The 12,429-nt window shown below is 41.7% G+C and overlaps 1 protein-coding gene and 1 long non-coding RNA gene across 6 annotated transcripts in view; one reads left to right on the forward strand and one right to left on the reverse strand.

The window, feature by feature from the left end:
* CNST (consortin, connexin sorting protein) overlaps nucleotides 1-12,429 on the forward strand; it is a 122,574-nt gene that overhangs the window by 95,599 nt on the left and 14,546 nt on the right. For all 4 annotated transcript variants that reach the window (XM_035718504.2, XM_035718503.2, XM_035718505.2 and 1 more), the window contains one exon: nucleotides 7,070-7,935. In XM_035718504.2, coding sequence (XP_035574397.2) covers nucleotides 7,070-7,935 — 866 coding nt within the window. The remainder of the gene's footprint in view (nucleotides 1-7,069; nucleotides 7,936-12,429) is intronic.
* The window catches only part of LOC112648784 (uncharacterized), a 28,833-nt gene continuing 24,139 nt past the window's right edge, over nucleotides 7,736-12,429 (reverse strand). For both annotated transcript variants that reach the window (XR_004817080.2, XR_003129312.2), the window contains 2 exons: nucleotides 10,065-10,115; nucleotides 7,736-7,908 (listed from right to left, as the gene is read on the reverse strand). This is a non-coding gene — a long non-coding RNA (uncharacterized LOC112648784). The remainder of the gene's footprint in view (nucleotides 7,909-10,064; nucleotides 10,116-12,429) is intronic.

Consider the following 12,429-nt stretch of genomic DNA (forward strand, 5'->3'; position numbering starts at 1 on the left):
AATAGCCTCCCACTTTGGATATGGCTGTCTCCATGGTCTGTGCTTTGGGAAGACTGCTGTTACTGGCTGGTTGGTTTGACCGGTAGCACCGGTTGCTGCAGCTCAGGCTCAGCACTATTTCTAGCTTTCTAGCTTGGGCTCTGCTGTGAGATATGTGGTACAGATGAGGAAACTGAGCTACCACATTCAAGTCACTTCCTTGTGCTTTGACTCACAACTAGAAACTGTGTCTTCAAAAAAAAAAAAAAGAAAAGAAAAAAAAACTGTGTCTTCTGGTTTACAACTGAATGCAGCATCCTTCTGCTGAGTAAGTTATATGCATCATCAAGACTTTCCTAATGCAGACATCTCCCCTGACAACCATCTCAGGAGGAAGGTAAATTCTGGGGAGAGAAATCTTGCCATGTCTGATAAAACAGTATCTTTTAAAGAAGAGTGTCAACTCTCCCAGAATTAATTTCCTCAGATTGGTTATTTTCTGAATAAATGCATAGAAATGTGAGAAAAGTAGAAATATGAAAATAATCCTTTAAATGATTGTTATTAAATGTATTTTTCTTGTTTTACCTCATATTCCTCATTTTTAACAACATCCGACATGTAGTCCAATCTAGACTTGCCTTTTCTTGTTCTTTATCTCCAAATTCCTTGTTCTTAAGTTCTTTCTATAATATGTAACTTGCCGTTTTTTGTGTAAATGTTAAAGATATTGTTTCTGGAGCCAGACTGGTCTGGTTTGAATCCTGTCTCCACCATGTAAAACTGTGTGACCTTAGGCAAGTTGCCTAACTTCTCTGGGCCTCTCTTTCCTCAGCTCCGCAAAGTGGACACTAATAGTACTTACCTCATAGGATTTTTGTGAAGATTCAACTAGTCATTTCATGTTAAAAGTTCAGAGCAGGGGGTGGGGGGGGATCCCCTGGGTGGCTCAGTGGTTTGGTGCCTGCCTTCAGCCCAGGGTGTGGTCCTGGAGTCCTGGGATCAAGTCCCACGTCAGGCTCCCTGCATGGAGCCTGCCTCTCTCTCTGCCTGTGTCTCTGCCTCTCTCTCTCTCTGTTTCTCATGAATAAATAAATAAATCTTAAAAAAAAAAAGTTCAGAACGGAACTTGCCCCGAGAGCAGAACTCAGTATATGCTCACTGCTCTTTCTTCTCTTCCTCCTCTCCACATTATCAACGCCCCTGCTAATGGTGTTCTGTTAATGTCCTCTATGTAGTATTCATTACAATCTACCATTGTTAAGTCTTCAAGTAATTTACACAGTATTTTGTATTTTCAGAATACCTTTATATATATTATTTCATCTGTTCCTGTTAACAACCAATGTAAATTAGCCTGAATCTATTTTAAGAAACTCAAGGAAGTAACTTATCCAGGAATAGAATTCATTAGAACTCAAATCCAGACCCTAGTTTTCTGACCCTGAAGTCCAGGTATTTTATTAATTTATATTTTTCTTTATCAGGTATCATTTTATATGTAAAAAATCACACGCTACACAATACATTATCACAAACAACAAAATGAAGATATGTAAGACTAATACCCAACAAAGGACCGAATTACTGTTGGTTGTGACAACTATCTTTGTGTTCCCATCTGCTCCATCCCCTACTTTCACCCCACTGCTGAAAAAAACCATCATACTGGGGTTTTTGTTTTTGTTTTTGTTTTTAATATTTTATTTATTTATTCATGAGAGAGACAGAGAGAGAGGGGCAGAGACACAGGCAGAAGGAGAAGCAGGCTCCATGCAGGGAGCCCGACATGGGACCCGATCCCGGGTCTCCAGGATCACACCCTGGGCCGAAGGTGAGCTGAACTGCTGAGCCACCTGGGCTGCCCAAGCCTGGGTTTTATACTTCTCTTTCCCTTCTCATTTTTTATTTATTTTTATTTTTAATTTTTAAAAATTTTATTTATTTTTTTGAAAGAGAGCAAGCACTCATGCGCAAGCAGTGGGGAAGGCAAGAAGGCCAGGGAGAGAGAATCTCAAACAGACTCCCCGCTGAGCATGGAACCCAACTGAGGCTCAGTGTCATGACCCTGAGATCATGACCTGAGCCAAAATCATGAGTGGGACACTCAGCTGACTGAGCCACCCAGATGCCCCTCCCCTCCCTTTTTTTTTCAATGTTATTGAAGCACAATTTCCATACCAAAAAAAAAATCACCATTTTCAGTGTGTAATTTGAGGAGTTTTGACAACTGTATACATTCATATAACTATTAACCCAAGCACATCTTCGTCATGCCAAAATCTTCTTCCCAGTCCTCTTTACAATCAGTCCCTCCTCCACCCAGGCCCAGGCAACCCAGTGCTTCCTGTTACTATCAGTAGGTTTTCCTTGCTTTAGAATTTACTGTAAATATAATTTCTCAGCATAGTTTTCCAGAGGCACCATCTTGTTACACGTATGATTAGTTCATTCCTTTTCATTGCTGAGTAGTATTCTACTCTTAGACTATACCACAATTTGTTTATCCATTCACCTGTTAATAGACATTTGGGTTGTTTCCATGTTGGGGATATCATGAATAAAACTTCTAATTTTTTGAAAAAGATTTTATTTATCTGTTTAAGAGAGAGCATGAGCAGCGGAGGGGATGAACAGAACTTCTGTGAAGTCTTTTCTGTGGAGATATGATTTCATTTCTCTTAAGTAAAGAATTGAGGGTGGAATTGCTGGTCATAGGGAAGGTACATTTTTAATTTTCTAAGAAACTGCCAAGCTGTTCTCCAGGATACCCACCAGTGGTATGTGAGGACTCTAGTTGCTCCACATCCTTGCTGACATTTACTGTTGTCAGTTTTTTTTTTTAATTTAGTCATTTTAGGAACATGAATATCATTGTGGTTTTAACTTGCTTTTCCCTGATGACTGGGTATGAACATTTTTAGTTTTGAATTCGCCTCTATAGAAGCTGGACATTATCAACATTTTGTACTTAGTTTAAGTATTTTTTTCAGTGTACTGTCCTGATATCACTGAGATGTTTGTACTTATGTTAATTAATGAGATATTCAGAAAATATAAGACATGTTCATTCATGAATGATTTAGTCTTATATCATGAATTTTGGAGGAATTTTACCCTAAAGAGAACTCCTGGGCGGGGCACCCGGCTGGCTCAGTTGGAGGAACATGTGACTCTTGATCTCCAGGTTTTGAGTCCAAGCCCTGTGGTGAGTGTAGAGATTACTAAAAAAATAAATAAATAAAAATTTAAAACAAGAAAGAGGGAACTCATGGGGGAATGGGAAATAACTCAGGGACATTTCTGTAGATTATGTGTTAGAATTTAGATTAAATCTAACTGCTCCTTTTAGAATTCTTTAACTCAGGGTCTATTAAGCATCTGTCATGCATTCAGCCATTTTTCTTTTTTTCTTTTTTTTTTTTTAATCAAAGTGGAGTTTTTGTTAGTAGATGTGAAGTGAATGAAGTTGGGAATAACAGACTCACTAGATCTTTGGGTTCAGGAATACCAATTACAGAAATTCATGCTAATATTAACAGAAACATAAGCAATGATAAGTTTTATACTAGAATACTCGTCAAAAATTCAGAAAATATTTTTTATTAATCAGAGTGGATCAAACATTTAACTTCATTTTTTCTTGGAACACCATTGAAATGTCAGAAAGGTATTCTTTGTTTTTTATGGGATTTGTTTTTAAAGATTTTATTTATTTAAGACAGAAAGAGAGCACAAGTGGAGGGAGCATCAGAGGGAGATGCAGACTCCCCATCAAGCAGGGACACCGATGTAGAGCTCAATCCCAGCACCCCAAGATCATGGGCTGAGCCAAAGTCAGACCCTTATCTGACTGAGGCACCCAGACACCCCTAGAATGCATCCTCAAAGGCAGAAACCCACAGTGACAGAATTGGCAGCAGCAGTGGATGTGACATCTAGAAAGATCCAGAAGCTAGAAAGCAGGTAGATGAATGGCAACTAGCTTATTACACCAGAGAAAGCTGAAAGCTGAGTGTCTACAGGAACAATATCGAGTCCTGCCTGGAAAGGTTTGGGAATGGGAAGCACAGAGGTGCCTCTAATGTCCAGCATACAGGGTTGGACTGGCAATGGGAGGTTGGGTCGAAAGACTCTACAAGAAACACTTAGACATTTATAAGCCCTTTCTACCAAGCAGGAAGTTGTTGTTTATTTCGTAGAGCGTCTGAACTGGAAGAACTGTGGATGTGCATCAGGCATAACTCAAGGAAGGGGTATTATATAGAAAATGAGAACTGAGTGCAAATCTTAACACCTGAACAGTGGCAAGAGCCTTATCTAGAACCCTGGTCTCCTGCTTCCTCTCAGAGACACTGGCTACTTGTCCAGGAGATAAAACCTCCAGATATTCATATTAAAATTCATATTAGGGCAGCCGGGGTGGCTCAGCGGGTTTAGCACCGCCTGCAGCCCAGGGCGTGATCCTGGGGACCCGGGATCGAGTCCCACATCGGGCTCCCTGCATGGAGCCTGCTTCTCTCTCTGCCTGTGCCTCTGCCTCTCTCTCTGTGTATCTCTCATGATTAAATAAATAAAATCTTTAAAAAAAATTCATATTAAAGGCCTCCCAGCAAATGGCCCAGGCCCTCTTGGTCCCATACAGAGGACTGACTCCTCCTGGAGAACTTGCCTTTAACCACAGAGCTGCATGTTGTCTCATTTAAGAAAGCCTCAGATAGGAAAGACAAAACCAAATCAGCCTGTCAAGCCCAAAGAAGCTCAAAGGAAATAAAATGTAGAGAACAGATGAAAGCTTTAAATAAATGAACAGTGTCACAGGTTAGAGAGAATATTGTATACATAAAAACAAGAATAAGGAGCTGTTTTAAAATAAGAAAAACATTCAGGGAAAGAAAATGCTCTTTGAAGTTAAAAAGAATGATACCCACAATAAAAAATTAATTACAGGACGCCTGGGTGGCTCAGTCAGCTGTGCGCCCCAACTCTTGATTTCAGCTCAGGTCATGATCTCACGGTCGTGAGATCAAGCCCCACGTCAGGCTCTGTGTTGAGTGTGGAACCTGCTTAAGATTCGCTGTCTGCCTCTGCCCCTCCACCCCTCACTCTCATGCACTTTCTCTCTAAAAAAATAAATAATAAAAATTAAAATTAATTAGAAAAGTCAAAAATTGAGGCAGCATCCCCGAAAGTTAATCCGAAAGCAAAGAGGAAGAGTGTGGCAGGAAAGGTAAAGATGAGCAGTCCATGAGGCCAGATCTGAAGACAAGCATTCTAGAATGAGAGAACAGAAAGCAACAAATAATCAGGGAAATAATACAGGAAAATTCCCAGAATTGAAGTTCATGAGTTTCCAGGTTCAAAGTCCCACCAAGTACCCAAAACAAAGAAAGAGAAACTTCAAGAAGCTTCAGGACCAGGACCAGATACAAGTAAAATAATCTAAATCTTCAAGGATGCAAATGTAGGTTATGGGAGATTGGCATTCAGATTAGTTGAGAGACTCAGCAGCCCTACCAGAGCCCTAGAAGCTGTGAAAGGAAATTGTCTCCAACATAGGAAACTTGACCCAACCAAATATTTTCGTCAGGGGTGAAGGAAAAGACTTTCAGATCTAAACAACCTTAGGTTTACCTTCCATATGCCTTAAAAAGAAAAAAAAAAATTCCAAGAGAATAAGCAAAGAGGAAGACCTGGGATTCAGAAACAATGTTTCCAGCACAGAACCAGAGGGAATTCCAGGGATCACGGAAGGGAACTCCAAGGATCACGGGAAGGGAATTCTAGGACAAGCCCCGTGTAACTGGCCTAGAGAGCAGCTCCGGTTAGGAGCTCAAGAAGGTATCTTGTGTGGTTTTTTTAAGATTTTTTTTTTTTTTTTTACTTTTTAAAGTAAACTCTACACTCAATGTGGGGCTCAAACTCAAAACCCTGAGATCAAGAGTCACATGCTCCACTGACTGAGCCAGCCAGCTGCCCAAAAAAGGATATATTTTAAAACTGATGGTATAGGGATCCCTGGGTGGCGCAGCAGTTTGGCGCCTGCCTTTGGCCCAGGGCGCGATCCTGGAGACCTGGGATCGAATCCCATGTTGGGCTCCCGGTGCATGGAGCCTGCTTCTCCCTCTGCCTGTATCTGTTGATACATAGGATATACTTGTATATCTGTCAGAGTCTAGAGATATGTAGGCAAGGATTTTTTTTTTTTTACATTTTATTTATTTATTTATCTATCTATCTATCTATCTATTTACTTATTTATTTATTTATTTATTTATTTGATGGAAAGTGAGCACAAGTAGAGGGAGTGTCAGGCAGAGGGGCAGACTTCCTGCTGAGCAAGGAGCCTGATTCAGGGCTCCATCCCAGGACCCTGTAGGGATCATGGCCTGAGCCAAAGGCAGACACCTGAGCCACCCAGGCGCCCCAGCAAGAATTTTTATTACATGAAGGAATGAGGCAGTTACCAAGAGTACACAAAATAAGTGGAAAAGAGAAAGGAAAATATATCCTACTACACCGTGTGAGTCAGTCGTGAATACTACTTATAAACCCATAGCAAGGTAAATGTGAATATCGATTTGCCCCAGAATTGTGTTGAATTCTAGTGAGAAGCTAGAGAAGGGGAAATAATATACCACTGGGGGAAAGGAATAGAAAGAACCGAGAGAACTAATCCTCTTCTTCCCCAGTAGGTAGTTTTTAAAACTGAAAAAATCAGCAACAGCATAAATGTTATCTGTTGGTAAATGGAGGGTAAATATGAAAGGAATTATAGAAAGCCAGTAAAGTTCAAAAAACCATCTTTCAACCTTTGAAAAAATTACTTGTTCCATGAATAATGAAGAACTCTGCATTCATATTCGTGTTCTGAACAGTGTTAATTTCTATATGTAAAGGGTTATTTAATATATAATATTAGAGTATTTCCTCTCTCTAAGGACCCCATTAATCCAGCAGATGCAATTTCCACTGGAGAGGTTTCAAATTTTGTTGTGTCACACGTATTATTCACATCTGTCCCTTGCCCTTTCCTCCTGTGCAAAGTGTTGTTTTGAACCTTAAACAACTTGTTTTTCTTCGTCTTCAGAGAGTGAAAGTTGTCTTGGCACGGCGCCAGGGGGAGAAAGCCAGCGTCATCAAGAGCAAACCAGGGAGAGGAGTAGCCCCTGCTGTCCTCACATGGACAGGCTGGCGGATCCCCCGCGCCTGCCTGTAACTTCAGGGAAGGACCACGGGGGGGAGGAGCCGCTCTGCAGCGCCGAGGCCCCGCGGGAGCTGCCCGCCCAGCCCTGGGACGCCTGCGAGGATGACAGCCGCCTGCAGCTGCCTCTCCCGGGGCCCAGCGGAGATGTGGCCACAATAGGCCTGGCTGCAGACCCTGCCGTGGCGCTCCCCAGCGAGTCTATGAGAGAGCCTCTCATCTCCCCCGGCTCTGACCTCATAGCACCTGCGCTGATCTCCGAGGGAAGATATTCACAGACTCACAGAAAGGGACTCCGTTTACCACTTAAGGATGCTTCGGAGGCGTTGCCCACGGACCGACTGGAACATAGGGAATTCAATGAGCTGCAGCAACCCGATCTCCCAGACAGCAATGGAAAATCACCGCTGGGGCCGCCTGACCCCCAGCGCTCTGAGAGCGCACTTGGTGAGGGTAATAAGGTGTCTGTCTTAAGTGCAGCTCCTCCAGGGGTGTGTATGGCCCCGGAGGAGGTGGTGGATGAGGACGATCGAGTCAGCAGAGAGACTGAAGACTATTTGAACAGCCTTTTAGAAGGTTGCTTAAAAGACACCGAGGACTCCCTGTCCTGTGAAGAGAACCAAGAGGAAGACTCGGACCTCCTTCCAGATCTTTCTCCTGAAGAAGCCTCCTACAGTCTGCAGGAGGATCTGCCTTCCGACGACAGCTCTCTTTCTCTTGATGACCTCGCAAAAAGGATAGAGATTGCAGAGGTAAGTTTGGGATTTAATAGAAGAGCAATTAAAAGCAAAAGGAAATTTAAAAAACACCTCTGCTAAATAGTGCCTTGGTTTTGTACATTTTCCCTGGTTTCCAACATGACAGGGAAATCTACCTAACATAAACTTTTAATAATTAGTAATTTTATTTTGTATATGGATTGAATAAGATGACTTTTTATCATGATGTTTAAACCTCAGGAACTTTTATTGCATGCCTCCAGGGAAAGTTAGTGTTAGCAACACTGTTTCTTATTCTGCTGTCACTTTGACAGTTCTGGCAATTATGATCAAGGCAAGATTACTTACATTCTTGTAAGAAAATCTCATTTTTCCCCCACATACATCTAGAAGTTAAAACACATACTCACTATTTTTTATGATTATTATTATATTTTTTAATTCTTTAAAAAATTACAACAGAACAAAGGAAACGTTTTATTATTTTTTTAAGGTTTTATTTATTTATTCATGACAAAGAGAGAGAGAGAGAGGCAGAGGGAGAAGCAGGCTCCACGCAGGGAACCCAACGTGGGACTCGATCCCGGGTCTCCAGGATCACACCCCGGGCCAAATGTGGCACTAAACCGCTGGGCCACCGGGGCTGCCCACGTTTTAAAATACAAAGAGAAACTGGGTGGATTTTCAAGCCATTAACTTATATGTTGTAAGTCTTCTCTTTCTTGTAGTATTAATTTATAAGCTGTAGTTTGATCAGATTTCATACTTACTGCTTCACTAAGACAAATTTTATACATAATATAAAGTTTCTCCAAATAGTAAGGAAGCTGGTCAAAACAAAACATATCATGGTAGACAGGATCAAAATGATCAGTCTTCTTTGTTTGATAATACAATTTTTTTAAGTTAAGAGGGAAAAAGGGGGTGCCTGGGCAGCTCAGTCAATGAAGCGTCTGCCCTTGACTCAGGTCCTGAGAGAGGGTCTGAGATCTCAGGGTCCTGAGATCGAGCCCCCATCAGACTCCTTGCTCTGTGGAGAGCCTGCTTCTCCTTCTCCCTCTGCCCTTTCCCCTGTTTGTGTGCTCTCTCTCAAATAAACAAAATAGAAATCTTTAAAAAAAAATAATAATATAGTTAAGGGGGAAAAATCCATATGCAAACTAGCCCCAGTGGAAGGTGGCTTTGTTCAGTGGAAAGAACAGTCTTACACAGTCTAAAGTCACATACAGACCCACCCACTAGCAACCCTGCAGAGTTCCTGCTAACCTCTCCATGTATGTTTCCTCCCCTGAAAATTAGGATACCAACTACTCTTCCTGTTTTTCATCTTCTAGGTTTTTCCAAGTAAGCTTTTAAGTCCCATTTATAGCCATTGTTTTCTCTTTCTGCATCATCATTGGAGGGAAAAAAAACAAACTTTAAGTAGAAACTGAAAAAGCAACAGAGCCAGAATGGACAGCAGAGTACCCAGGAAAGCAGCGCCCTGCAGGAGCTTGCTCAGATCCTCAGCTGTCAGGCCACTGGCTTGCTGCATTGCCACTTCTAGTCAGCTCCCCAGCAGCTAGTCCTAATTTGTTCTTGACTAAGTTAGATAAAATAATAAAGCACTTGATCTATTATTCATTCGTTTATTTTAACTAGATCTTTTTATTACCATTTGCAAGTCAGTCCTCTATAAACTATGATTTTTTTTTCTTCCTAATTTCCTCTTGAAATTGTTTCATAGTACTTAATGAGTGCAGAGTTTCTGTTTGGGTTGATGAAAATTTTAGAAATAGATACTAGTAGTGGTGGCACAACATCGTAAATATAATTAATACACTGAATTGTTAAGACTGCAATTTTATATTAGACATACCTTACCACAATTTTTTCTTAAAGTTAAAAAAAATTAAATAGAGGGGTGCCTGGCTGGCTCAGTCAGTGGAGCATGCAACTCTTGATCTCGGGGTCGTGAGTTCGAGCCCAACATTGGGTGTACAAATTATATAAATATAAAATCTTCAAAAAAATAGTGTTTTCATTAAAATAAAATAAATAAATAAAGCCAGTAGTAAAATACTGGACCCAGTATTCCTTCCCTTGTTCATTTTCACCAGGCTTCTGATACAGGGAACTATCAAAACGGAAGTCACACCTATATTCAAATCTAGCTGTAATACCAGTTTCCCCTTCCCTGACCACTGCTTTTCACACCAATGATCCAGTTGACCCTGTGGAGAAAAGACAGAAGGTCTAGTTTTAGATTTTTAGGTACAAATGGTGAAGGGTCAGAGCGCTCCTGATGGGTCTCCTACTTTACCTGTAGTCAGGGTTTGCTATTGAACTACAGCCACGTGGAGTGTTCTTCCTTCAGCTCATAACGTCAGTTTTTCCTACAGATAACACCTCACAGGGGTAGAAACTATTTTTTTTAAGATTTTATTTATGAGAGAGAGAGAGAGAGAGAGAGAGAGAGAGAAGCAGAGACACAGGCAGAGGGAGAAGCAGGCTCCATGCAGGGAGCCCAATATGGCACTTGATCCCAGAACTCCAGGATCACGCCCTGGACTGAAGGCAGGTGCTCAACTGCTGAGCCATCCAGGCGTCCCAGGGGTAGAAATGATTTACGTTTTAAACTTGTCTTTCCTGTGAAGTTCTCTTCTGTAAGTGCTGCTTCCCTTTCCTAAAATTCTATTGATCTGTTAAGCTGTGCTATTTTAAGAACCCCAAAAGCTGCATATGATTAACAAAACTAATTTGTATTCCTGTGATAATGGTGAACAGATTGTTTCTGAATATTTCCTCTTCATTCTGAGGAATATGCTTCAATAAATTCTGCCTCACCCTGACAGGAAAAGAGTTTTAAAGTTTCAAAACTAAAAAATCACTAGTGCAGGATGCTTGGGTGGCTCAGTGATTGAGCATCTGCCTTTGGCTCAGAGCATGATTCCAAGGTCCCGAGATTGAGTCCCGCATCAGGCTCCCCAGAGGGAGCCTGCTTCTCCCTCTGCCTGTGTCTCCGCCTCTCTCTCTGTCTCTCATGAATAAATAAATAAAATCTTTAAAATAAAATTAAAATTAAAAATCACTAATGCTTACAATTTCCTTACTACCTTAAGAGTGAAGTTTTGGCCTAAATAAAATGTCCAGGCAATACTGGGTTTGCTTGTAAATGCAAACTTCTTTCTTTCTTTCTTTCTTTTTTTTTTTTTAATTTTATTAATTTATTTGAGAAAGCGCATGAGCTGGGGTGAAGGGCATGGAAACCGAGACGGAGAAGCAGACTCCATTGAGCAGGGAGCCTAACTTGGGGCTGGATCCCAGGACCCTGGGAACATCATCTGAGCCGAAGGCAGATGCTTTTCCAACCAACTGAGCCACCCAGGCACCCTGCAAACTTTTTAATCCAAACACTGTTGTATGTTCTCAGCAGCATCCTACTAAGGCTCTCTGTTCCATCAAGTGCTGAGGATACAGTGAGGATTCAGATGAACTTCTGATTTCATCTATTGGGGCCTCACTTGGGTAATTTTCCTGGACTTGTTTTTAAAATATTTTTCATGCTTCCATACTTTGGTGAATAGAAGATACAGAGCATAATGTCTTAATAACCAAATATTTGCACACAGTATGTTCATGCCCTCTGGAGCCACAGAGGCTGCTAGGTCTACTCTCTTCCAGATTGCTGTGCTGCCCTAGTGAGTCCTCCAGTCTCTCTTCCAAACCCACCCTTGCTTCAATGTGAGTGACTCTGCCCCTAAGCAATTTCCTCACTGGTCCTCACTCTGCCAACCTCTGTGGTTATGGTGGAATGGTCACAATGAAAGTCACTGCCACATTTTCCCCATTTGTTGGTCTCCCTGCTTTCATTCTCTTGGCATTGCTCAACTGTGGATGCGGTGCTGCTTGGCTTTGACAACCACCACCAGCCCATTGGGAGCGTTTGCTGTTGTCTTTTAAGCAATCAGGGGCACCTGGGTGGTTCAGTGGTTGAGCGTCTGCCTTTGGCTCAGGGTGTGATCCTGGGGTCCTGGGATCGAGTCCGCATCAGGCTCCCCCACAAGGAGTCTGCCTCTCCCTCTGCCTATGTCTCTGCCTCTCTCTGTGTGTCTCTCATGAATAAATAAATAAAATCTTTTAAAAAAAAATTAGGGACGCCTGGGTGGCTCAGCAGTTGAGCACCTGTCTTTGGCCCAGGGCCTGATCCTGGAGACCCGGGATTGAGTCCCACATTGGGCTCCCTGCATGGAGCCTGCTTCTCTCTCTGCTTCTCTCTTTGCCTATGTCTCTGCCTCTCTCTCTCTGTGTCTCTCATGAATAAATAAAATCTTTATTAAAAAAATTAGGCTCACATCAAATGAAATAATTTATGCAGAATCTCATGGAGAATGAAAACTGTTTACACTAATTTAATTCCAGGATGTAGAGGCATGTGTAAATGAAACTTTTCTGGTTTTTTTTTTTAAGATTCTATTTATTTATTCATAGAGAGGCAGAGAGAGAGAGAGAGGCAGAGACACAGGCAGAGGGAGAAGCAGGCTCCAT

Source organism: Canis lupus, chromosome 7 (genome assembly GCF_003254725.2).
Source record: "Canis lupus dingo isolate Sandy chromosome 7, ASM325472v2, whole genome shotgun sequence".
Classification (NCBI taxonomy): Eukaryota; Metazoa; Chordata; class Mammalia; order Carnivora; family Canidae; genus Canis; species Canis lupus.